General features: G+C 46.5%; 1 protein-coding gene across 16 annotated transcripts in view; it reads right to left on the bottom strand.

Annotated features, from left to right (window-relative positions):
* Positions 1-26,996, bottom strand: part of nav3 (neuron navigator 3) — a 1,340,243-nt gene that overhangs the window by 288,672 nt on the left and 1,024,575 nt on the right. For 15 of the 16 annotated variants that reach the window (XM_072484719.1, XM_072484722.1, XM_072484724.1 and 12 more), the window contains one exon: positions 17,286-17,404. In XM_072484719.1, coding sequence (XP_072340820.1) covers positions 17,286-17,404 — 119 coding nt within the window. Of the gene's footprint in view, positions 1-901; positions 2,120-17,285; positions 17,405-26,996 lie in introns of those variants that run through there. The other variant, XM_072484729.1, reaches the window with a different exon arrangement.

Below are 26,996 nucleotides of genomic sequence, written 5' to 3'. Positions count from 1 at the left end.
GTGTTTTGTTTTACCTGAGTGAAGCTGAGGCTGGTGGACAACTAAAAGGCACAGGTCACCTATACACCCTTAGAGCTGACTGGATCTAACAAGCCTCAGTTTTTATCCTTGTTCCACTGAATGGGCAGAGGGGACACCCACTCAAAATTGGTCTGGGTCCTTTTTACTTTCGGTTTTGGTGACATCCTCCAGAGGCCCCTTAAATAACCATGAGGTTAAATGCACACCAGGCTTTCAGGGTTGACCAATGCTTGCAAAAGGAGGACTCGGGTTGGTAGACTCATTACCTGCATATTGAAAGAGTAAAATGTGGCTCTTTTTCCGGGTTCTTACAAATATGGTGGGTGTCACACTTCTGGCAATTGAAGAAGTGCCTCAGATTGCCTGCCATATCGAATACTGAGGTGCCCACTTTGCACTAAAAAACACTGGCGCAACTCTAATGCATTTCTTGGCCTACATGTTTTTCAATTGCAACCAATGACTTAGATTGGTTCAATGACTCAAACAGGCTAGCAATGGTTAACGTGTAATGGGAAATGTTGCTGCATACACAACGAGTCAATTGTAGACAGAATAGTTAGTTTCAATCGTTCATCACAGTGTCTTAGGACATTATTGAGAAGTTCACTGTTTTTCGAGCAATATCTTTCAATAGGTTTAGTGATTCACAAATCATCAATGCCGCAGTGTGCCTCACTATGCTTCTTGATAAGATGGATCATTATTTTACCTGTGGGTCACAAACAATATAAATTGTAACCGTTGTTTTGTGGAATGCCAAAGGACATTCATTGAAAGAGATAAACAACAAGAAAAGAGCTCCCAACTAAATGCCTGTGTTCAATTAATATCCACAATATATATATTTTTTAATGTTCCACAGAACAAATATACTCACCAAGTAGATTTGTGTAAAGTACTTGTTCCAGGTCTCCCAGCATGGTTAGGATGATATCTGCGTCTAACTGAGCAACTCCTTCTCGAGGACAGCCTTCTTCTTCCAGCACTTTCTGCTTTCTCACAACCTTAGACTCTCCAGCAAGAATTTCATCCTCTGACTTACTACTGGCAATGCTGAATTTAGTAAGTTTATTGGTGAGTTTGACTTCAGTCCGCTGGCGTCTGAAGGCTGTGCCCGCTATCTCGCCATTTCCAGCCGTCCCGGGCGCACAAGCTTCCTTCGTATCTGTGCCAGCTTGAGGGAGCGAGTGCTCGGAGACGGAAAGGGACCTGGATAGCGGGCAGACACCAGACCTGAACTCCCCACTGAATGGCATGGCACCCTGTTCCGCCCCATCTTCCACCCAGCCCCTGTTGAGCAGGTACAGCCTGCGCCCGCCTTCGCCCAGCAGTGCTAAGTTCGTTAGGGACTTCTGCCTGCGCAGGGAGGTAGCATGTGTGGCACCGCAGTTCTGAAATACTGACAGATCTGATGACCTTTGCATCATCCTCCCTCTTCTCTTTGCCTTTCGGTGGCTGGAAGCTCAGTCCCCGATCAGTGGATAGAGTGTGTTCACTAGAGTCACAAAGATCTTCACCATGACGCTCCCAGACCCTGACATTCTACCCATCCACTCGTGACAGCCACAGCTACATCTTCCGGATGGAGGAGCGATTCCAATCTCTCTAGGGGAAGGCAGGATGTGTCACGAGTGCAGCTCCCCCTTATATCACTGACACTGCAGTGATGTTTAAATAACATGATGTGCGCTCAGGCAGGAAGAGTGTGTCGAATAGTCTTTTTCACTGTTGTGGAGAAATCCCCACAAGCCAAATTGTGCGAGCTGCTTCTTCAGATGACAGGTTGAGTGATTGCCGCCTCTGTAAGTCTTCATATCTTTGACGAAGCTCCTCCGATATGACAAGGTCAGTACAGGATAAATACAAGATCGAAAAATGAGCAGAAGAATATTCCTCTCACAAGAAGAAGCATCGAGACGAAACCTTCGCACCAACCACCCCCGAGAACTAAAATGCAAAGAGAGAGAGAGAAAGAGACAGTCCCTTGGAGCGGGCAGCAATGAGGCTGCTGTGAATGTAGCACCCACTTGAATGTGCAGGAAGCAATGAAAGAGATGGAATATCTGTGTGCCCAATGCCAGGCACACCTCTTTTAGTATTCAACCTGCATCTCAAATCTATCCCTGTTCTCTCTCTCTACTGCAGTGGCTGCAGCTCCTGAAAGGGCTGAGTAAACAAAAGGCAGAAAAAGAGAGCTTTGGAGCCACTCGATTATAAATAACACAAGTTTTATGCAAAAGGGGGTGGCAGAATGGAAGAGAGCTGTGCCTGTCTGACTCCATCATCAGCTGTCTGACTGTCAGTCAGGCCACACAGCAATTTTAAGGTTGAAGCTTTTTAAGGTAGTTAAAGTAATTACGTATCAATATGTTGGGAATTGCCCCGAAGGGAGACAGGATATGTGTCATGCACTCTTCTATCTGATACGGAGGTATCTTGGGGACTTCACCATATGTTTACAGGAGAGGTGCGAAACTTTACAAGATTTGGCATTGCGGTTTGCGGCGCAGGTCAAGACTGCTTGGAATCGTGAATTTCAAAATGATCTTTGACGCCTTGGTGGTAATTTCTTTGTAAAGTGAGCAGCAGCATCTCCAGAGATGGCCGGGGGGTTGATGGAGACAGCAGTAAAGCTCAGTTAGGCAATAGTGATTCTACGATTCGATGAATAAGGTGGGGAATGGCCAGTAACAGCAGAAATAAAGATGAATGACTGAGAATCCAGAGAAAAGCAGGGGGGGGGGGGGGGGGGGGGGGGGTTCTGCTCCATGTTTCAGACTCAGCTTCTGGAGCTGAGAATCTGGCACTGTTCCTCCCTTGGTCTCCCCTCCCCCAAACCCACAATACATGGGTCAATTGGAATTTATTGGGTTCGGGTATCAAGGGACAGAGAAAAGATGAGCATTGAGGTAGAGTTCAGTTCTAGACTAACTGAATATTGGACAAGGCCAAAGGGCTGAATATCCTCCTCCTGCCGAGGATCCCACAGTACAAAGTGAGCAGCAGAGAATAAGTGTGAATAACAGCTAACTGAAGGTAACGAGTGTTTGAAGAGGACACGGACAAGTTAGTAGAGAAGCTAAAAGAAGGTAACAACTTCAGATGTTATTATGCCTGGAATGGAATTGCTGATTTGATTCAATCGCCTTGCTCCATTGTGTGCCATGTGCAGCCTGGTGAAACCGAGCTAATTATTGCATTGTGAAGATTGCTTCCAGTGTGGTTTGCAGCCTGCTGTACTCATTAGTAAGCTATTTATGGGAGCTGAACCTGATTGTCCAACTGTGGGCTGAACCTTGCCTGAATTTGGCAATGTAAAAGGGTGAGGGGCAGCTGTCTCAAAAGAACTAGGAGCAGAAGTCGTGTTTGAGCCTCTCTCCAATGCCTTTCCCTCTGATATGATCATTTTTATCACAATTATCTTCAACTTTCGAACTACCCTCTTTTTCTAAGCACAGGCGAGTCTGTTTATTCGTGTGGAGCAGCCGATGCACTGCATTACGTCCACCATCATGGTGCCAAAGTAATTTAGTGTTGGACAACCCATCTGTTGTAAATGTGATTTGCCCTGTGGAATGTGATGGATAGTGTCAGCAGAACATTGATTTGGCAACACTGGCAGACAGACAGATAGAAAATATGGAAACAGCAAGTGCTGAAAATCAGAGATAAAGAAAAGCAAAATGTCTGGCAGTACACAGCAGGACAGCAGACTAGTGAGAACATGGAAAGGGAAAAGGGGGAGGATCAGGCATTAATCTTTCTAATCGAAGGGCCTTCATGAACTCTGCATCTTAGCAGCGCTGACAACTCTCTGGTTGAGAGATGTTCACCAGTCTTTTCTCTCACCAGATGTCCATGGACCCACTGTGCAATCACAGCATTATATTAACTATGCGCTTGGCACCAACATTGGATGCATCACTGCAGAGGTTCACCATTAGTCTGAGTTGCATTTGATCACTATCAAAAAAATCAGAAAGCACTACTATATAATTGTGTCATAAGTCACAATTGTGTTCATTAAGAAAACAAGAAAGAGTGACATTTATATAGTGTCTTTTATAACCCAAAGTCAAAATGAAGTAGTTTTGATGTGCAGTCAGTGTTGTAATGTAAAACACATGGTAGCCATTTGTGTATAGTAAGATTCCATGAATGGAAATTGGATAAAGACCAGATAATCTGCTTTTGTGACATTTGTTGAGGGATAAACATTGCCCAGGAGATCGGGGAGAACTCCCATGCTCTTCTTAAAATAGTGCCATGGGATCTTTTACGACAGGACAGACAAGGCCTCGCTTTAACATCTCATCCATAATGCAGCACCTCTGACTGAGCAGCACTCCCTTAGAGCTATGAGCAAATGCCAGCCTAGATTATGGACTCAATCCCTGGAGTGGGATTTGAACCCGCAATCTTTTGAGTTGGCAGCAAATTGCACTATCCATTGAGCCATACCTGGTTGAACAGATCACCCCCAGCAAAACAATAGCATGACTGAGAGAGGGCAAACACACACTGCCTTAATAATTCTAACACCAGCTGAAGTAGAGTCTCTGGGAGTTTATATGCTAAATCTTCACCATTCAGTTTGCAGTACTGAAGAACTCAATAAGATTTTCTCATGAGCTTTTCGCAGTGTCTTGGAGATTAATTTTTCATTACTGGAGACTCCAAGGTAAAACAAAAAGATTTTAGCAGTGACTGGTTGCTGCATTTCCTATATTGTAACAGTGACTACACATCAGAAGTGTAGCATTGGCTGTTAAGTGCTTTGGCGTGACCTGAGCTCTTGAAAGGCTGTAGAAATGAAAATATTTTATTTCTATAGTTCCAAGGTATTGAAGAAAGCACCACAAGCCTTCTGTCAATGCTTTTCGTGTATAATCAATTTCTGCAAAATTTGACCTTTAATATTTGCACAAGAAAATGACAAACTGGATCTTCGACTCAAGTAAGATTCATGGTATATACTTGCTCCCATTCGATCCACTACTTTTAAATTGTAGACTGCAGCTGGCTATTTAAAGATCAAATAGAATGTTGTCTCGCGATTATCCAGCTTTTTATATTGAAAGCAATGCTTTCCTGTCAGAGTCACACTTATTTCTTGTCACACCTCAAGTATCACATTTGCAAAATACTGCACCCTCCATCAGCCATGAACAATTTCGGGGCAGATCCACGAAGTTTATTTCAACTAAAATTGAAAGCATATTTCCAAATAAAACAATACTGATCAGTCCAAAGAATGCAGTAAACCACAGCTGGCTTAATGAATATAGTGGAAAATAATACCACATAATGTATAAGGGCCGACTTTAGTATTAATTACAGGGAGCAGTTTAAATTAAGCTCACTTCATATTTCACACTATAACATGAACTTTGTGTAGTAAGATGGGGAGGCGATGGCATAGTGGTATTGTTGCCGGACTAGTCACCCAAAATAATGATCTGGGGACCCGGGTTCAAATCCCACTACGGCAGGTGATGGAATATCCTCAATAAAATATCTGGAATTAAAAGTCTAATAATGACCATGAAACTATTGTCGATTGTAGTAAAAACCCCTCTGATTCACTAAAGTCCTTTAGGGAAGCAAATCTGCTATCCTTACCTGGACTGGCCTACATGTGACTCCAGACCAATAGCAATGTGGTTGACTCTTAAATGGCCTAGTTGTATTCAACCGCTACGAAAACACAAAAAAAGGAATGAAGATGGACCTGGCATTGAACCAGGCACCGGAAACCTAGCCTTGCTGCCCCTGCAAAGTCCTCCTTACTAACATCTGGGTGCTTGCCCCAAAGCTGGGAGAGCTGTCTCACAGACTAGGTAAGCAACAGCCTGACATAGTCAAACTCACAGAATTATAAAATAATGTCCCAGACACTACTATCACTGTTCCTGGGTATGTCCTGTCTCACCGGCAGACCCAGCATAGGTGTCAGCACTGTGGTATACAGTCGAGAGGGGGTTGCTCTGGGAGTCCTCAACATCGAATCTGGACCCCATGACGTCTCATGGTTTCAGGTTAAACATGGGCAAGGAAACCTCCTGCTGATTACCACGTACCAGCCACCTGATGAATCAGTACTCCTCCATGTTGAAAACCACGGAGGAAGCACTGAGGGTAGCAAGGGCGCAGAATATACTCTGAGTGGGGGACTTCAATGTCCATCACCAAGAGTGGCTTTGTAGTACCACCACAGACTGAGCTGGCCGGGTCCTAAAGGGTATAGCTGCTAGACTGGGACTGCAGCCGGTGGTGAGGGAACCAACAAGAGGGAAAAGCATACTCAGCCTCATCCTCACCACCCTGACTTGGAAATATATCGCCGCTCCTTCACTGTCGCTGGGGAAACATCCTGGAATTCTCTCCGTAACAGCATAGTGGATGTACCTACACCTCAAGGTCTGCAGCGGTTCAAGAAGGCAACTCACCACCACCTTCTGAAGGACAACGATGTATGGGCAATAAAAGCTGGCATAACCAGCGGCACCCACATCCTATAAATGAATTATAAAAAAACATAAGTGCTGTCCTGGTGCTCTCATTAGAAACTGGAAGTGATATTTAAGCGGCAAAAGGTGACCAAACTGATTGTTACTTAAGAAGTACAAGTAATTTACAGGCAGCACGATGGCACAGTGGCTAGCATTGCTGCATCACAGCGCCAGGGACCCAGGTTCAATTCCGACCCTGGGTGACTGTGTGGAGTTTGTATGTTCTCCTCATGTCTGCGTGGGTTTCCTCCGGGTGCTCCGGTTTCCTCCCGCAGTTCAAAGATGTGCAGGTTAGGTGGCCATTGGCCATGCTAAATCACCCCTTTGTATCCAAAAGGTTCGGTGGGGTTGCTGGGTTATGGGGATAGGGTAGAGGTGTGGGCCAAGGTAGGGTGCTCTTTCAGAGGGTCGGTGCAGACTCGATGGGCCAAATGGCCTCCTTCTACACTGTAGGGATTGTATGATTCTGTAAATTATAGCTCCAAAAAGCAACATATGAAGAACCCAATGTAATAGAATGTTCATCAATCTATTTCCTTGTTCATAAAATCATAGAAAACAAAAATCAGGCTGTTCAGCCCATAGTACCTGTGCCGGCTCAATAAAGGGATTTTTCAATTAGGTCCACTCCCCTGTACTTCCCCAATAATGTGAGCTGTGGCTCAATATGTAGCATTCTTGCCTCTGTATCAGAAGGTTATTGATTTAAAACCAATGAAAATCTAGGCTGACATTCCTAGGGAATGCTGCATTGTTTGAGTATTAACTTTTGGGTAACATGTTAAATTTAGGCTCAATCTACCTCTTAGCTTGATGTAAACCCACAGAGAAGCATGGAGCATCCATGGACCCCTGACAAAATAGACCTTTCAGCCAATGTCTCTTTTAGCTGATAAGCTTTTCATCTTGTACTCACCAGCACATACAAGGATGCCCAATTTCAAAAGGAGCAACAATTTATTCTATATGAGAACAGCGTGCTGAGTGGTTCACAAGTCATATCTGATTGGTCAAGGCATTACCATGGAGAATGCATCGGGGAACAGTTAACTACCAAGCTTAGGATGCTGCAATCAAGTCAAAAAGACATTTTGCTCACCACACAAATGAGTATTGTGGGATAAGAATTTCAGCCCCAGTGTGCTACCAGGTATGTAGGCTGTATGTTCCAATGACTGGTGGATCTTAGCAGACAACTTGTCCCTTTGGCTTTTCGTTGAGGGCAAAGTATTGATGGTAGTCAACGGGCCTGTGATTGTAAAACTCAGAACATATTATAGTGTCCAACATTAGATGTGATTTTCCGATTGGACAACACCGACTAGACAATTCCAATTGTGCTAAGAATTATACTAACAATCGATTTCAGAATGCAGTGCCCTGTGAGTTGAACAGAGCAAGGGAAACATATAAAAATGGCCAGAGTCAGAAAAGACGAGGGCAGACCTTGGCTGTAGAGATGGAGCAGAGTTCAGAGGTAGGGTGGGGGGAAGCCACAGAGGGACTTGTAAACATTTCCAGAATCTTTTGTGTTTTTCTCAGCTCATTCTGACATTAATATCAATATGTCCACTTCCATTCATGAGGAGAGTTCAACAATTTCTCTTCCCAACCCTGAGGTCTGTGGCTTGGCTTCAATATCCCTCATCTTCATTCCGATTATTATCCAACAGATGTGTTTCGAGATGCATTTCTGTTCCCAGAATTCTTCATAATTAGCTTAATGGCCAAAAACAATCTTTTTCAACATCACTAAAGAACAAGTCAGCACAAAGAAACCAGTCTGTTTTCCTTACGGATCAACCCTGCCTTATTGACCTCATCAATTTCCTCAGTCTCTTGTCATTCTATAAATCATTTATATTGCCTGTGACAGGAACCCCCACTGGTAATTTACACTATAAATCCTTTGGGTGCAATGCTTGGCTGACCTTTTTCCTCTTTTGTGCTTTATTTTTGGTTTTAAGAATGAAGTGTCTCCCTGTCATTTAAACTCTTCACTAATTCTCGTGGAACAAATCATAAGAACATATGAAATAGGAGGTGTAAGGTCATATCCCCCCTCCAGCCGGCTGCCCCATTCAGTAAGATCATCGCTGATCTTCTGCCTCACTTTCCCACCCTATTTCCATAATCACTGATTCCCTCAATGGCCTAAAATCCCCTTCATAATCTTGCAAGCTGGAATTGGATCAACTAAAATTTATGCAACATTACCAGAAAAGATAAGAGATTATGGTGTTAGGGGTGATATCTTAACATGGACAGAGGATTGGCAAACTAACAGGAAACAGAATCAGGATAAATGGATAATTTTCAGGCGGGCACAATGTAACTTGTGGAGGGCCACAGGGATTAGTGCTGGAGTCCTTAACTATTTATGATCTATATTTATGATTTGGATGAAGGGACCAAATATATTTTGCAGCCAAATTTCTGATGGTGCAAAAATAGGTAGGAAAGTAAGCTGTGAGGAGGATACAAAGAGTTTGTAAAGAGATATAGATAGGTTAAGTGAGTGGATAAACAGAGTGTAATGTGGGAAAATGTGAGGTTGTCCAGTTACGCAGAAAGAGTAGAAAAGCAGATTATTATTTAAATACTGAGAGAGATTGCAGAATGCTGCAGTACAGCGGGAGCTGGGTTTCCTGAAACATAATCACAAAACGTTAGTATGCAGGTACAGCACATGATTAGGCAGGGAAGTGGAATGGTGGTCTTTATTGCAAGAGCAATGGAATACAAAGAAGGGAAGTCTTGCTACAATTGGAAAGGCCATGTAAAATTGTTCCTTAGTGACCAGAGATGCGTGGGTTAGGTTAAGGTATTACTGGGATAGCGTGGGGAAGTGGGCTTGACTAGTGTGCTCTTTCAGAGTGTCAGTGCACACTCGATGGGCCAAATGGCCTCACTCTACACTGTAGGGATTCTATGAATTTTACTGTGCACATTTCTGGTCTTCAGATGTAGTGAGGGATATACTTGCATTGGAAACAGCTCAGTAACGGTTCACTAGGCTGATTCCTGGGATGAAGGGCGTTATCTTTGAGGAAACATTGAGCAGGTTACGACTTATGCCCTTTGGAGTTTCGAAGAATGGGAGGCAATCTTATTGAAACATACAAAATTCTGAGAGGGGGATTGACAGTGTGGATGCTGAGGGAATGTTTCCCTTTGTGGGGGAGACTAGACCAAGGGGGACACAGTTTTAAAATAAAAGGTTTTTCATTTAGGAAGAGTTTCTTCTCTTAGAAGATTGTTAATCTTTGGAATTATTTCCACAGAAGACAGTAGATGCTGGGTCATTGAATATGTTCGAGGCCGAGTTTGACAGATCTCGATCCATAAGGAAGTCAAGGGTTACGGGGGGGGGGGGGGGGGCAAACAGGAAGCTGAAATTAACGTCACAATCCGATCAGCTATGGTTTAATTGAATGGCGGAACAGGCCTGAAGGGCCAAATGGCCTACTCCTGCTCCTATTTCTAATCTTTTTATGTTAAAGACAATAGAAGCATATTTAAGGTGGTTGGAGCTGCACACCGTATTATCAATAAAGCACAATCACAGGACAATCTATTCATTCCTACACTGTGTAGCTTTGCAATAGTTTCTGGTCTCCAGATTATTAAAGGATATAGGAGGCTGCTGGAGAGGATGCAAAAAGGTTTACAAAGATGTTACCAGAATTGAGAGGTTATACCAATCTGAACAGACTGAATATCTGGGACTCCTTTTCCTGCAAAGAAGAAGACTGAGGAGTGAGCTGATCGAGTTTTTTTTCAAATTAAAGAAGGATTTGATAGGGTAGATGTAAAGAAGATTCTTGTGGTGGAGTCCAAACCATTTATCACTAATAAATCCAATAAGGAATTCAGGAGAAACGTTTTTGCCCAGAGAGAGGCGAGAATGTGGAACTCACCATCACACTGAATAGTTGAGGTGAATAGCAGATGAATTAAAGAGGAAGCTGGATAAACACATGAAGGAGAATGGAATAGATGGATAAGGTGAAAAGGGATAGGAAGGAGCTCATGTGAAGCATAAATATAAACACACCCGTGTTGGTTTAAATGGTCAGTCAGTGTGCTGGAAATTTGGCGTAATTCTATCCCGCAGCCCCGATTGTCGCTCTCTTTACAGTTATCCACTGAGAAGTTCACAGCTTTAGCCATTATATACCCAGGCTTCCTCGCAACGTAAGTATCCTGTACCTTTGTTCCATTAAATATTAAATAACTATTTTTTTCCGTTTGACACTGATCAGCATTAAGTCGTTGGTTATAAATTGCCCTATTTATTGCTAGCAAATGTTTAATGTTTATCTTACTATCTACTCGTAGTCCATGATGGCTCAATGTGCTGCAAACTCACCTCTGACTTAGAAAGTGATGCACTAAAGTCCCAGCCCAGTGACATAAGTGCACATTCCAGGCTGGCACTCCCAGTACCAGGACAGGGGAAGCACTGGACTGTTAGAGGTGCTGTCTTTTGAATGAGAAGTTAAAGTTAAAGTGCATGGGATTGTGGGTAGTGTCTTGAGATGGATAGAAAGCTGGTTAACAGACAGGAAGCAAAAAGTTACAATAAATGGGTCTTCTTCCAATTGGCAGGCAGTGACTAGTGGGATACCGCAGGGATCTGTGCTAGGACCCCAACTCTTCACATTATATATTAATGATTTGGACGAGGGAATTAAATGTATTGTCTCCAGTTTGGTAGATGATACAAAGTTGGGTGGGAGGGTGAGCTGTGAGATGCTTCAGTGGGATTTGGACAGGCTGAGTGAGTAAGCATATGCATGGCAGATGCAGTAAAATGTGGATAAATGGGAGGTTCTCCACTTCAGTAGCAAAATAGGAAGACAGATTATTATGTGAATGGGTGTAAATTGAGAGAGGTGGATACTCAGCAAAATATTGGTGTCCTCATGCATCAAGTAAGCGCGCAGGGGTCATAGTTTGACGATAAGCAGTAAACCGTTTTGGACTGAGCTGAGGAAAAATGTATTCATCCAGAGGGTGGTGAATCTGTATAATTCACTGCCACAGAAAGTAGTTGAGACCAAAATGTTATGCAATTTCAAGAAGGAATTAGATATAGCTATTGGGATTAAAGGGATCAAAGGATATGGGGGAAGGCAGGATCAGGATATTGAACTTGATGATCAGCCATGATTATAATGAATGGCGGAGCAGGCTCGAAGGGCCGAATGGCCTCCTCTTGCTTCTATGTTTTATGTATGACTCTATGTAAGTTAAGCCGATGCCTTGTTTGCTTTTTCAGGTGAATGTAAAAGGTTCCACGGCACTCATCAAAGAAGAGTTTTTTCCAATACTCTGGCCCATATTCACCTCTTAGCCAAGGCCTGAAATAGCTGATCTCATCACTAATTTCATTGATGTTTGTGGGAGCTTGCTATGCACTAATTAGCAGGTACGAAACAACAATGACTATACTTTGGTTATGACACTTCATCCAACTGGGAAGGACACTTAATATGTAAATTGCAAGTTCCTTATTTCTTATTCTTTAAATAGATAATTAAAATAGCAACTGTCTCAGAATTGATTAATATTTTTGAATAAACTGCATCATAACCTCAAAAGTTCCAATTGTTTGTTACGCTTGATTTCCTCTTTTCAATGCAATTTTCTATCTGCTGCAATAACCTTTAATTTTGCTGCCTGAAATTCCTGTCTGAGCCAGTAACTACAAGGTGGAAACTTGTCAAAAGCTTTCTGAAAATCCTTATCAAATAAGCTTTACTTCTATCAGTTCTGCCAGTAACATGTTCAACAAAAGAAACTATAGTTTATCTGCTAATCGTAGGACCGGATTAATGTCCTCTCCAGTGGTGAGTTTGGTGGCCGGTAAGTATTTAATTTTGTGGAAGGAGACTAGGTGAGGACCCCATCATCTTTCCACCTCCACCCTGATTAAGTCCAAGGTGCGAAAGTCTGTGAAAGGCTCTCCTGCCCTTGCACTAATGATGCCCTTAAGTGGGCCTCAACCGGCCACTGCTGGTAGTAACCCAATGGCGGATGGTGGGCAGTGGGCTCGCTATGTGGAGAGCACAAGAATCAAACCCACCGGAGTTGCTTGTGGGCTCCTGCACGGGGTAGGGTCAGTGGTGGGGGGGGGGGGGGGTGGGGTTGGGGGTTCCCCCTTTCAAAGGCACTCATGATCAAAGGGCTCACATTGTGGAAGGAGTAGTTTCCCACCCTCCAAACCCTCTCCTGCCATCAACCACCCTGTTCCCAGATCTCTCGACAATTCTGCCATGCCTGTGCTGGCTCTATGAAAGAGCTGGCCATTAGTCACACGCTCTAGCCCTACAAATGCACGTCTCGTTGCCCTTTAAAAGGTCCTGTGGAATCTGATTACAGAATCACAGAATTGTTACCGTGCAGACGAGGCCATTTGGCCCATTGTGTCTGCACCGGCTCTCCGAATGAACAATTCAGGTAGTACCATTCTCCTGCCTTTACCCCGTAACTCTGCACATTCTTTCTTTTCAGAAAATAGTCCAATTCCATTTTGAATGCTTCAATCGAACTTGCCTTCACCACACCCTGAGGAAGCACATTCCAAACTTCAACCACTCGCTGCGTGAAAAGGTTTCTCCTCATGTCGCTGTTGCTTCTTTTATCTTAAATCTGTGCTCTCTAATTCTCAATCTTTCTACCAATGGGAACAGTTTCTCCCTATCAACTCCGTCCAGACCCCTCAGGCGGGATTCTCCCGCATCGGCGCGATGACCCGACGCCGGTGTAAAAAACGGCACGAACCACTCCGACGTCGGGCCGACCAGAGGTTGTGGAATTCTCCGCACTTCGGGGAACAAGGCCGGCCGGCATATTCTGCCGCATGCCCAGGGGGGTGTCTTCTCCGCGCCGGCCATGGCGGAGCCCTACAGGGGCCGGCGCAGAAGGAAGAAGTGCCCCCACGGCACAGGCACGCCCGCAGATCGGTGGGCCCAGATCGCGGGCCAGGCCACCGTGGCCCCCCCCCCGGGGTCAGATCCCCCCCATCCAGAGGACCGCACCAGCCAACTTACCTGTCAGGCCCCGCCGTGTGGGACCATGTCCAATCCACGCCGGCGGGACTGGCCAGACACAGACGGCCGTTCGGCCCATCGGGGCCCGGAGAATTGCCGGGGGGGCCGTGGCGTGATCCCACCTGAAAATCGTGCCGGAGAATACGGCAGCTGCGTCGGAGCAGCGGGGGGGGGATTCACGCCGTCCACCTGGGGATTCTCCGACCCAGCGGGGGGGGTTGGAGAATCCCGCCCCTCATTTTTGAACACCTCTATCAAATTTCCTCTCAGCCTTCCCTTCTCCAAGGAAAACAGCCCTAACTTCTCCAAACTTTCTATCTCAATATAATTCCTCATCCCGAGAACCATTTGCACAAATCTTTTCTGCAGCCTCCCTTCAGCTGAGGCTGAGCTCGTGACTGATACACGTTCAACATAACCTCTTTGTTCTTGTACTCTCTGCTATGTTTGATTAACTGCTCTCTCAACCTGCCCTGTCACCTTCAATGATTTATGTACAAATACCCCCAAGTCCCTCTGCTCCTGCATTCTCTTTAGAATTGTACCCTTAATTTTATATTGTATCTCTGTGTTCTTCCTAACAATATGAATCATTTCACATTTCTCTGCATTAAATTTCATCTGTCCGTTCATTTCACCAGTTTGTCTGTGCCTTGTGATGTTTTACACTATCCTCCTGACAGTTTACAATACTTCCAAGTTTTGTATCATTCACAAATTTTGAAATGACGTCCTGTGCACCAAGATATCGGTCATTAATACTGTTCTAGTGGCATGGGATTATACACGGAAATATTGTACTATAAAAGGAACTGAGTTTTATATTGTGAAATGGACAGAAACCCAGAACCAGGCTGAGAGTGTTGTAGCACCGAGCACCGTCAATATGACGCGAGGCAGGTTGAGGTAATGTCACTTGAAGGCTTTATTAAGCAGAACCTTATCCCCAGCAGCGTGGTTACAGAATGCAACTGCTGAGGGAAATGGAAGGAAAAACGGGGTTCTTATACCGGCATTTCTGGGTGGAGTCCAGTAGGTGGCAGATCCTATCAGGACCTGGCATCCCTCCACCAATAGCCTGTCGACATGTGGTGTACCGTATTACCCCTAATACATACCACCACAAGTGTGCAGTTAGCACCAGAGGAATGGCTGCAGGAGTTTCTCTGGGGGATAATGGAACTCTTCCCTATGTTTCCAGATAAGGTGCTTCTAAAGGCATCCAAAAACCGATTACCATCCCCAGGAAAGACAAAGGAACATAATTGCCATCTCAAAAACCCTGGATGCAATTGCCTCGACCACTAGTGTGTTCTGGTTTTGTTTTGGTATACACAAAGGAGTGTGTGTGCGCGCATGTATGCTGTGAGGAAAAGCAGTTGTAAGTTTTCCACACTGAAGGTGAGTGATACAGTAACGGATCAGTTCCCCTGCAAAAATGAAATAACCAGCTTTTGCAGGGATGTCCAAAACTCTCTCTCTGACCGTGGACGTCAACCAGCCAACAAAAGGATTGCAGCTGAAAAAGGAATTGGAATTTCTCTGCCAAACCACAGAACACCGGAACCAAAGAATCCATTTCTCGCTTGCAGGTGTCAACTATATGAGAATCAATTCCTGATGGCCACAACAATTCATCGCCTACTCCCCTCACAACACGAGGCCTGTACCGCATAATTTTTTATTTATATTTACTTAAAATTGGGCTCAATTCTTACTTCGATTCCATATGAATGCAGATGCGTGTGTTTTATCATTTCTCCTGACCTTTTTAGCAGTTAATAAACTCATTGTATCTTAACCCAAGAAAGTCTGGTGAAATTGGCTCCTTTCTAAACATAACTATCGGATCTGGAAAAGGTATCCACATGGGGAGACAGTGAAATGAAATGAAAATGAAAATGAAAATGGAAATGAAATGAAATGAAAATGAAGTGGCGTAGAGGTATTGTCGCTGGACTAGTAATCTAGCAGACCAAGGGTAGTTCTCTGGGGACCCAGGTTCGAATCCCACCACAGCAGATGAGCAAATATGAATTCAGTAAAAATCAGGAATTAAAAGTCTAATGATGACCATCAAACCATTGTTGTTGTTCTCCCGTATGTCAATGGTTTATTAATGTTCATTAGGGAAAGGTCTACATGGGACTGCAGACACACAGCAATGTGGTTGCCTCTTAAGTCAGGGATGGAGGTCCAGTCGGTGAATTGAAAAAAAAGGAAAGAGAATCTTGTTCGTTTAACCCAGCAAAGGGTGGGTTGAAAAAAGACACAGAGCCAGTCATCCCTCTTCTCTTGGGTTTGTAATTATTTGGGGATATATATTAGGAAAAGCAAAGATTCCTACATTGATCCCTGTGCAGCTCCACTACAAACCTTCCTCCTTCCAAAAAAACATCCATTAATAACAAAATAAAAGTAAAATACTATAGATGCTGGAAATCTGAAATAAAACCAGAAAGCATCTGTGCAGAGAGAAACAGAGTTAACGTTGAGAGTCCGCACGAGTCATATGTACTCAAAACCTTAAATCTGTTTCTTACCCTTTGTTAATAGAGGAATAAAGCACAAAAGCAAGTAATTATGATGAACCTTTAGAAACTCTGGTTAGGCCTCAGCTGGAATATTGCGTTCAATTCAGGGAAACAAATTGCAGGAAGAATGTTAAGGTCCAGGAGAGGGTTCAGAAGAGGGCAGCACAGGGACACAATGGTTAGCATTTCTGCTTAACAGCGCCAAGTCTACAAGGCACAAATCAGGAGTGTAAGTGTAGCTCCAATGACTCTCAAGAAGTTCAATGCTATCCACGGAAAGCAGTCCACTTGGTCAGCATCCCCTCCACCACCTTAAACATTCACTCTCTCCATCACCAATGCACAGGGGCAGCAGTGTGTACCATCTACAATATGCACTGCAGCAACATACCTAGGTTCCTTTTATAGCACATTCCAAATCACAACCTCTACCATTGAGAAGAACAAGAGCAGCAGACACATGGGAATACCACCACCTGGAAGTTTCCCTCCAAATCATATACTATCCTGATTTGGAAATATATCAACTGTTCCTTCACCATCAAAATCCTGGAATTCCCTCCCGAACTGCATTGTGGGCGTATCTACACTACATGGATTGCAGTGGTTCAAAAAGTCGGCTCACCACCATCTTCTCAAGGGTAGTTACAGATGGGAGCTTGCTTTGTGTAAATTGGCTACACTTCAAAAAGTAGTTAATTGGATTCAAAGTACTTTTGGGTGCCCTGATGTTGTGAAAAATGCAATCAATCTTTCTTTCTTCCTTTCTCTCTTTCCACAATAAACACATGGACTGCAGCAGTTCATGTCGGCCCACCATCACCTTCTCAATAGTAACCAGGGATGGGGGGGGCAAATGGATCCTTCACAGCATCACGCACATCAAGAAACAACGAGAAATAGTAACTCAAACCTGCTTGCTTAATTATCAAGTACTGCTCAATTTTGATCCATGCCCTCTCCTTCTAAGTCCGGGTGCTAACAACAACTCCATTATTCATCAAAAATATTTCACAACTACCATTATCAGATCTAACCCCACATTGCCAGGGGAAACCTACCTCCTTTATTCATTCAGGAGGATAGGTTTAAAGAAGAGCCTATTGTATAACATTTCTGAACCAAATTGTGGAATTTTATCAGACCAGGTCACCTACCAGATATCTCCTCGAGGCACTGTTTGGCAGTCTTGCTGTAAACGGAATCCATTTTTGTAGGGCTGGCATTTGTTGTGTCACCAGAGAGAAGAGATGAACCATCACTGTCAGAGTGGGTTCTGAAAAATGTATTTTGAAGCTTGCATTAATAATTCATTATTGCATAATTTAAAAAAACCTTACAGCAAAAAGGGGACGAGTCAGCGCATCATGGCTGTGCAGGTGAGCTGAATAGTCCCGAACCCCCGACACTCTGCTTTCCGCCATAGCCACACATTTTTTACCCCTTTACAAATTTTTACCCAATTCTCTTTTGAAAGTTCAATTGAATCGACTTCCAACAACTTATCAAGCAGTACATTCCAGATCATGTCAACTCGTTGGGTTAAAAAAAGTTCTCCTCATCTCCCCTCTGATCTTTTGCCAATTGTCTTATATCTGGCTAACAAACTCTCCAGCTAGCGGAAACAATTTCTTCCCATTTAATTGATCAAAACCCCTCATAATTATGAACATGGCTACCCAATCTCTCCTTAGCCATCTCTGCTCAAAAGAGAACAATTTGAATATTTCCGCAGAATTGAAATCTCTCCTGACCTTTCTTCTAAACTCCAGCGGATACAAGTCCAGTCTGTCCAAACTTTCCTCATAAGAAAACCCACCCATTTCAGGTATTAGTCTGGTAAACCTTCCCTAAACTGCTTCAAATGCATTTATATCCTTCCTTGAATAAGACGACCAATACTGTACACAGTCTTCTACATGTGGTCTCACTAGTGCTCTCTATAACTGAAGCATAACAATTCCTATAGAATCCGTACAGTGCAGAAGGAGGCCATTCAGCTTTCCAGTTTGCACTGACCCTCTGAAAGAGCACTCTACCTAAGTCCACTCCCCTGCCCTATTCCCATAACTCATATATTGATCATGGCCAATTCACAGAACTTGCACATCTTTGGACTGTGGAAGGAAACCGGAGCACTCAAAGGAAACCCATGCAGACTTTGGGAGAATGTGCAAACGCCACACAAACAGTTACCCAAAGTTGGAATAGAACCCAGGTCCCTGGTGCTGTGAGGCAGCAGTGATAACCACTGTGCCACCATGCCCCTTCGCAATAAATTATAACATTATTAGCTTTGCTAATTACTTGTAGTAACTGCATACTAGTGTTTTTCAATTCATACTCTAAGCAACTTTGATAAAGAGTCACCCACACTCAAAACATTAGCTTCCTTCTCGTTCCACAGATGTTACCCCCTACACCATGAGTTTTTCTTTTCTGCAATAACCTTTGAAGTGCCACTTTATCAAATGCCTTCCAGAAATCTAAGTACAATACATCCACCGGTTTCCCTTTATCCACACGTTACTTCCTCCAATTCCTCCAATAAATTGGTTCAATGTGATTTCCTTTTCACAAAACAATGTTGACTCTGCCTGATTATGTTGTACTTATCCAATGCTCTACTATAACTTCATTAATAATAGCTTCCAACAATTTCCCTGTTATTGATGTTAAGCTAACTGGCCTGTAGGTTCCCACTTTTTGTCTCCCATCTTTTTTCCCCCTAATCTTCCCAAAAAATTCACAAACTTGTCCTCCACCTCCAAAAGATTTGTGTATGTGAACCCCCAGGTTCTCTGTTCCTACAGCCCCATTAACATTGTACCACATCGGCCAGGCATGTGTTCTCACATCAAGCTTCTTGTGGATGGGACTAAGAGCAAACAATGGAGAAGGTTCAAACCTGGAGTTACAGGCATGATAAGCACTGATTTTGAGATGCAGAAAGGAAATTTGGAGGTGAGGACTGTACTTTGCAAGGACTGAGCGGTCCTGAAATGTTTTTCAGGGAAAGAAAGCATGTCCTTCTATTAATGACTCTGGATGCCCTCTGACATGACTCTGTTATCAAACAATTATTGCAGAGCAAAAGGAAGCAATCACCTCCTGTCTTCACAGGTGAGACTGACTGATTAATGTCCAATGGTTGACCTTTCTCAAAAATAACCGTGAAGATACATCTACTGTTATCCAGAGAACCATAGAATCACTACGGTGCAGAAGGAGGCCATTCAGCCCATCGAGTCTGCAGCGACCCTCTGAAAAGCACCCAACGTAGGCCCTTCCCCCGCCCTATCCTCATAACCCTACCTAACCTGCACATCTTTTGACAGTAAGGGACAATTCAGCATAGCCAAACCACCTGACCTGTACATCTGTGGACTGTGGGAGGAATCCGGAACAACCAGAGGAAACTCACGCAGACATGGGGAGAAAGGGCAAACTCCATACATGCACCCAAGGTCAGAATTTTAGCTCAGTTGGCTGGGCAGTTGGTTCCTGATGCAGAGTGACGCCAACCAGTGACGCTGGTTCAATTCCCATACCGGCTGAGGTTAATCATGAAGGCGCCACCTCCTTAATTGGTGGCCCTCACCTGTGGTGTGGTGACCCTCAGGTTAAATCACCACCAATCAACTCTCAATTGAAAGAGCAGCCTATGGTCCTCTGGCAACATTTACCTTTACTGCTATCAACACAGCCATGGTCCGGGGCATAGCACTATCACATCTGACTGAGTCAATGGGTTGTGGGACTAAGCCCCACTACAGAAATAAAAGCACTAAATACAGGCTGACTAATACTTAGAGTGCAGTTCTGAGGGAAAATAGAACTGTTGGAGAAGACTTCCGGTTGCGGAGATGACCAGCTAAGCCGCATATTTCGGCACCTCCCGTTTCAACGGACTTTTGGGCTCTTATCGGGAGTCCCAACGGAAATTTTTTACGGCCAAACCCAGTGTGAGGTGACAAAGGAAGAAGTCCCCCCGGGTGTGGAAGGAAAGGAGCGACAGCAGTGTCCAGATTGCGGAGGATCCTCTGGAGCAGCGGCAGGGAAGGGAAGGGAGAAGCAAGATGGCGGCCGAGGGAGCCCATATGGTATGGGGCCCGGAACAGCAGGAGTTCCTCCGACGATGCGTGGAGGAGCTCAAGAAAGAGGTGCTGCCGCCGATGTTACTGGCAATCGAGGGATTGAAGGAAACACAAAAGGTCCAGGCAATGGAACTCCGTGGAGTGAAGGCAAAGGCAGCCGAGAATGAAGATGAGATACAGGGCCTGGTGGTAAAAACGGAGACGCACGAGGCACTACATAAGAGGTGCATAGAAAGGCTGGAAGCCCTGGAGAACAGCTCGAGGAGGAAGAATCTAAGGATTTTAGGTCTCCCCGAAGGGACAGAGGGAGCTGATGCTGGGGCGTATGTGAGTACGATGCTCCATACTCTAATGGGAGCTGAGGCCCCAACGAGCCCCCTGGAAGTGGAGGGAGCGTACCGGGTCCTCGTGAGAAGACCAAAGGCAGGGGAAACACCACGAGCAATAGTGGTGAGGTTCCATCGCTACAGGGACAGGGAGATGGTCCTGAGTTCGGCTAAGAGGACACAGAGCAGCAAGTGGGAGAACGCGGTGATACGCGTATATCAAGATTGGAGTGCGGAGGTGGCGAGAAGGAGGGCGAGCTTCAATCGGGCCAAGGCGGTGCTCCATAGGAAGAAAGTCAAATTTGGGATGCTGCAGCCGGCAAGATTGTGGGTCACACACCAGGGCAAACACCACTACATCGAGACGGCGGAGGAGGCATGGACATTCATTCAGGAAGAGAAATTGGACTAGGCTTGAGAAATTGATGTCTGGAGAGAGGTAGCGAGGTGGTGGCACAGAAATGTAAAGCGGGGAGAGGGAGGGCTAATATGTAATAATGTTGGACGGGGAATTATTTCTCCCCCCCCTGAGGGGGGACACACAAAGAAATGTGGGCGTCGGTGGAAAAGGGGACAGAGAAGGGGAATGAGGGAACTGTGCCATTAGGGGCGGGGCCAAGAGGGAAGCGCGGGTTTTTTCCCACGCTATGGAAATTGAGGCGGGAAAAAGGGCGCAGGAAGGAAGGGGGCCTCCCACGCAGGGAGGTCAAAGGATAAACGGGGGAAGCCGAGGTCAGCCAGAGTTAGCTGACTCCCGGAAGCAATATGGGGGGAGCAATCAAGCTATAGGGGAATCTAGCAGGGGGGGAGGGGGAGGGATTAACTGGGTTGCTGCTGCTGAGGGTAAGGGGGAGCTGATATGAGACGAGGTGGTCGGGACGGGAGGGCGCCGTCTAGGGGACAAACGGGTGCGTGGGACCTGGGTGAGGAGCTGGCTTAAAAAAGGGGATGGCTAGTCGACGAGAGGGGGGGTAAATGGCCCCCCAACCCGGCTGATCACGTGGAATGTGAGAGGTTTAAATGGGCCGATTAAGAGGGCAAGGGTGTTTGCGCACTTAAAGAGACTGAAGGCGGACGTGGTTATGCTCCAGGAGACGCACCTGAAATTGGCGGATCAGGTTAGACTGAGGAAAGGATGGGTGGGACAGGTATTCCACTCAGGGTTAGATGCGAAAAACAGAGGGGTGGCAATACTGGTGGGGAAACGGGTATCGTTCGAGGCTAAGACCATAGTGGTGGATAGTGGGGGCAGGTACGTGATGGTGAGTGGCAGATTGCAAGGGGAGGCGGTGGTGCTGGTGAACGTATATGCCCCGAACTGGGATGACGCGGGATTCATGAAGCGAATGCTGGGACGTATCCCGGACCTGGAGGCGGGAAGCTTGGTAATGGGGGGGGGATTTTAACACAGTGCTGGACCCAGGGCTGGACCGGTCCAGATCCAGGACCGGGAGAAGGCCGGCAGCGGCCAAGGTGCTTAAGGGATTTATGGAGCAGATGGGAGGGGTAGATCCGTGGAGATTTGCTAGACCGATGGGGAAAGAGTTTTCCTTCTTCTCCCACGTCAATAAAGTATACTCCCGGATAGACTTTTTTGTCTTGGGAAGGGCGCTGATCCCGAAAGTGGCAGGAACGGAGTACTCGGCTATCGCCGTTTCAGATCATGCCCCACATTGGGTGGATCTGGATCTAGGAGAGGAAAAGGAGCAGCGCCCACTTTGGAGATTAGACATGGGACTACTGGCGGACGAGGGGGTATGCGGAAGGGTGAGGGGATGCATCGAAAGATACCTTGAGGTCAATGATGGTGGGGCGGTCCAGGTGGGGGTAGTATGGGAAGCGCTGAAGGCGGTGGTTAGAGGAGAGCTGATTTCCATTAGAGCCCACAAGGGGAAACAAGAGGGTAAAGAAAGAGAGAGATTGGTTGGGGAAATTCTGAGGGTGGATAGGCAGTATGCGGAGGCCCCGGATGAAGGGCTATACAGGGAAAGACGAAGACTACAGACGGAGTTTGACCTGCTGACCACGGGAAAGGCAGAGACGCAGTGGAGGAAGGCACAGGGAATACAATATGAATATGGGGAAAAGGCGAGCCGGCTGCTGGCCCAACAACTTCAAAAGAGGGGGGCGGCGAGAGAGATCGGAGGAGTTAGGGACAAAACAGGAAAGATGGAGCAGAGAGCTGGGAAAGTGAACGAGGTGTTCAAGACATTTTATGAGAGGCTGTATAAGTCCCAACCCCCGGAGGGGAAAGAGGGAATGATACACGTTTTGGACCAGCTGGAGTTCCCGAGGGTGGAGGAGCAGGAGGTGGCAGGTCTTGGGGCGCAGATTGAGGTGGAGGAGGCGATCAAAGGAATTGGGAATATGCAAGCAGGGAAGGCCCCGGGACCAGATGGGTTCCCGGTGGAATTTTATAGGAAGTATATGGACCTGCTGGCCCCACTTCTGGCGAGAACCTTCAATGAGGCTAAGGAAAGGGGGATACTACCCCCGACACTGTCGGAGGCGACGATATTGTTAATTCTGAAACGAGACAAAGACCCGTTGCAGTGCGGGTCATACAGGCCCATCTCCCTCCTAAACGTAGATGCCAAGCTGCTGGCCAAAGTGATGGCGACAAGGATAGAGGAGTGTGTCCCAGGGGTGGTACATGACTACCAGACAGGGTTTGTTAAAGGGAGACAATTGAATGCCAATGTACGAAGGTTGCTGAGGGTGATGATGATGCCCCCACCGGAGGGGGAGGCAGAGATAGTGGTGGCGATGGATGCAGAGAAGGCATTCGATAGAGTGGAGTGGGACTATTTGTGGGAGGTGCTGAAGAGATTTGGGTTCGGGGAGGGGTTCATTAGATGGGTTAGACTCCTGTACGGGGCCCCGGTGGCAAGCGTTGTTACAAATAGGCAAAGATCGGGTTACTTCCGACTACATAGGGGTACAAGACAGGGGTGCCCCCTGTCCCCGTTACTGTTCGCGTTGGCAATTGAGCCATTGGCCATAGCGCTGAGGGACACTAAGAAGTGGAGGGGGGTGCTTAGAGGGGGAGAGGAACATCGAGTGTCACTATATGCAGACGATTTACTGCTATATGTGGCGGACCCAGTAGAGGGGATGCCAGAGGTAATGCAGATACTCAGGGAGTTTGGAGTGTTCTCGGGATATAAATTAAATATGGGAAAGAGCGAACTTTTTGTGATGCACCCCGGGGAACAGGGCAGGGGGATAGATGCTCTGCCGCTGAGGAGAGTGACAGGGAATTTTCGATACCTGGGGATTCAGGTGGCCAGGAACTGGGGAACCCTACACAAACTTAACCTGACGCGACTGGTAGAGCAGATGGAGAAGGACTTTAAGAGGTGGGATATGGTGCCCCTGTCATTGGCGGGCAGAGTACAGGCGGTCAAGACGGTGGTCCTCCCAAGGTTTCTTTTCGTGTTTCAGTGCCTCCCCATCCTGATTACTAAGGCCTTTTAAAAAAAATAGATAGGAGCATTACGAGCTTTGTATGGGCGGGAAAGACCCCGAGGGTAAAGAGGGGGTTCCTGCAGCGTAGTAGGGACAGAGGGGGATTGGCACTGCCGAGTCTGAGTGACTACTATTGGGCCGCCAATGTGTCGATGGTCCGTAAGTGGATGAGGGAAGACGAAGGTGCGGCGTGGAAAAGGCTGGAGATGGCGTCCTGTAAGGGAACAAGCCTGAAAACGCTGGCGACGGCGCCGCTACCATTCTCCCCGAAAAGGTACACCACAAACCCAGTGTTAGTGGCGACCTTGAAGATCTGGGGGCAGTGGAGACAACACAGGGGAGTGACGGGTGCCTCGGTGTGGTCCCCGATAAGGAATAACCACAGGTTCGTCCCGGGGAGGATGGATGGGGGATTTCAATGTTGGCAGCGAGCAGGAATTAGGAAGCTGAAGGACCTGTTTGTGGATGGGACGTTTGCGAGTTTGGGAGCATTGGAAGAAAAATATAAGTTGCCACCAGGGAATGCTTTCCGATATATGCAAGTGAGGGCATTTACGAGGCAACAGGTGAGGGAATTTCCGCAGCTCCCGACGCAAGGGATCCAGGATAGAGTGATTTCGGGGGCATGGGTTGGAGAAGGAAAAGTGTCGGAAATATACAGGGAGATGAGAGATGAGGGGGAGACGATGGTAGAGGAGCTAAAGGGAAAATGAGAAGAGGAGCTGGGGGAAGAGATTGAGGAGGGGCTGTGGGCATATGCCCTAAGCAGGGTAAATTCCCCGTCCTCATGTGCCAGGCTTAGCCTGATTCAATTTAAGGTTCTACACAGGGCGCATATGACGGGAGCAAGACTGAGCAGGTTTTCTGGGGTGGAGGATAGGTGTGCGAGGTGCTCGGGAGGCTCGGCGAACCACATGTTCTGGTCGTGTCCGGCACTGCATGAGTTCTGGGAGGGTGTGGCAAGAGTGGTCTCAAAGGTGGTGGGGGTCCGGGTCAAACCAAGCTGGGGGTTAGCTATATTTGGGGTTGCAGAAGAACCGGGAGTGCAGGAGGCGAAAGAGGCCGACGGTTTGGTCTTTGTGTCCCTAGTAGCCCGGCGAAGGATTCTACTTATGTGGAAAGAAGCGAAGCCCCCGGGCGTGGAGGCCTGGATAAACGACATGGCAGGGTTCATAAGACTGGAGCGAATAAAATATGCGTCAAGAGGATCGGCTCAGGGGTTCACCAGGCGGTGGAAACCGTTTCTTGACTATCTCGCGGAACGATAATGGAAAAACAGAACAGACAGCAGCAGCAACCCAGGGGGGAGGGGGGAGGGTGATTTTGTATTTTGTTTTTCTTTCTCTCTTTATGCTAGTTGTGGATAATTGCTTCTTGTGTAATACTTTTTTCTCATTTGTTGTTAGTTTAATATATTATTTAAATAATGGTTAATGTACATTTTATTATTAAGTTGTAAAAATGGAAAATTTTTGTTTGAAAAACTTCAATAAAATATATTTTAAAAAAAAAGAACTGTTGGAGAAATACGGGTAAGACATTAAACAGGGATCTTGGGCGGGATTCTCCGGGAATCGGCGTGGCAGGCAGAAACGGTGCAGTGGAGCGGGGGGAACCACTCCGGCGCCGGGCCGCCGCAAAGGTACGGAATCCTCCGCATCTTCAGGGGTTTGCGCCACGCCGGCTGGCGGGAAGGCCTTTGGCGCCATGCCAACCGGGGCCGGCGCTGGTCCGTGCATGCGCAGGAGCGTCAGCGGCTGCTGACGTCATCCCCGCACATACATGGGGGGTTTTACCTTTGCGCCGGCCATCGCGGAGGCTTACACGGCCGGCGCGTAGGATTAGAATGCCCCCACGGCACAGGCCCACCCACGGATCGGTGGGCCCCGATCGTGGGCCAGGCCACCGTGAGGGCACTTCCCGGGGCCAGATCGCCCCGTGCACCCCCTCCACCCCGAGGATCCCGAAGTCCGCCCACACCGCCAGGACCAGCAGGTAAGGGACCAACTCCAATTTACGCATAGAGCAGGCGGGACTTCGGCCCATCGCAGGCCGGAGAATCGCCTGGTGGGGGCCCGCCAACCGGCCCGCCCCTGCCAAATCTCCGCGCCGGATAATTCGTCAGCCGGCAGGGGCAGAATTCACGCTGCCCCCCGGCAATTCTCTGACTCGGCGGGGGGTCGGAGAATCCTGCCCATGGTCTTCCTCCTGGGATTCAAGATCGCACAGATCTCTCTGGGTGGATACTTGTCCTTCAACCAATATCAGTAAAACACATTAGCACATTACTGTTTGTGGGATTTGCTTGTTTAAAAGTAAATTACTGCAGATGCTGGAATCTGAAACGAATCTGAAACGAAAGAGAAAATGCTGGAAAATCTCAGCAAGCCTGGCAGCATCTGTAGGGAGAGAAAAGAGCGAACGTTTCGAGTCTGATGACTCTTTGTCAAAGCTCAAGTTCTTGACTGCTTGTTTTCCAGACATTACAACAGCGGCCACACTTCAAAATAAACCGTCACTGGCTATAAAGGGCTTCCTTCCTTCCTTTCCACCTTCCTTCGACCTTTGGCAGGCTGACAGACCTCCTCTCTTGCCCAGTCAGTTATGCTCACTGACCTACATTGGGTTGCTGTCTGGCAATGCTTCGATTTTCAAATTCTCATCCTTGCTTTCAAAACCCTCCAACTTCTCTGTAACCTCTTACAGCCCTCCAAAATCTCTGAGCTCCTCCAATCCTGGCCTCTTGATTATTCAGATTTCAATCGCTTTAACCATTTTTTAACTATTTTAACCACTGGCTGCCATGCATTCAGCTACCCAACTCTAAGCTCTGGAATTTCCTCCCGAAACCTTTTCTCCTCTCTAAAGATACCTAGGGACGTTGGAGCACAAGTAGGCCATTTGGCCTATTGAGCCTGCGCCACTATTCAATTAGATCATCACTGATCTTCTTCCTCTACGACAATTTCCTGCAGTA

This window comes from Scyliorhinus torazame, chromosome 19, assembly GCF_047496885.1.
Source record: "Scyliorhinus torazame isolate Kashiwa2021f chromosome 19, sScyTor2.1, whole genome shotgun sequence".
Lineage (NCBI taxonomy): Eukaryota > Metazoa > Chordata > Chondrichthyes > Carcharhiniformes > Scyliorhinidae > Scyliorhinus > Scyliorhinus torazame.
The sequence above is the reverse complement of the archived record's forward strand: the minus strand, read 5'-3'. Positions and strand labels throughout refer to the sequence as shown.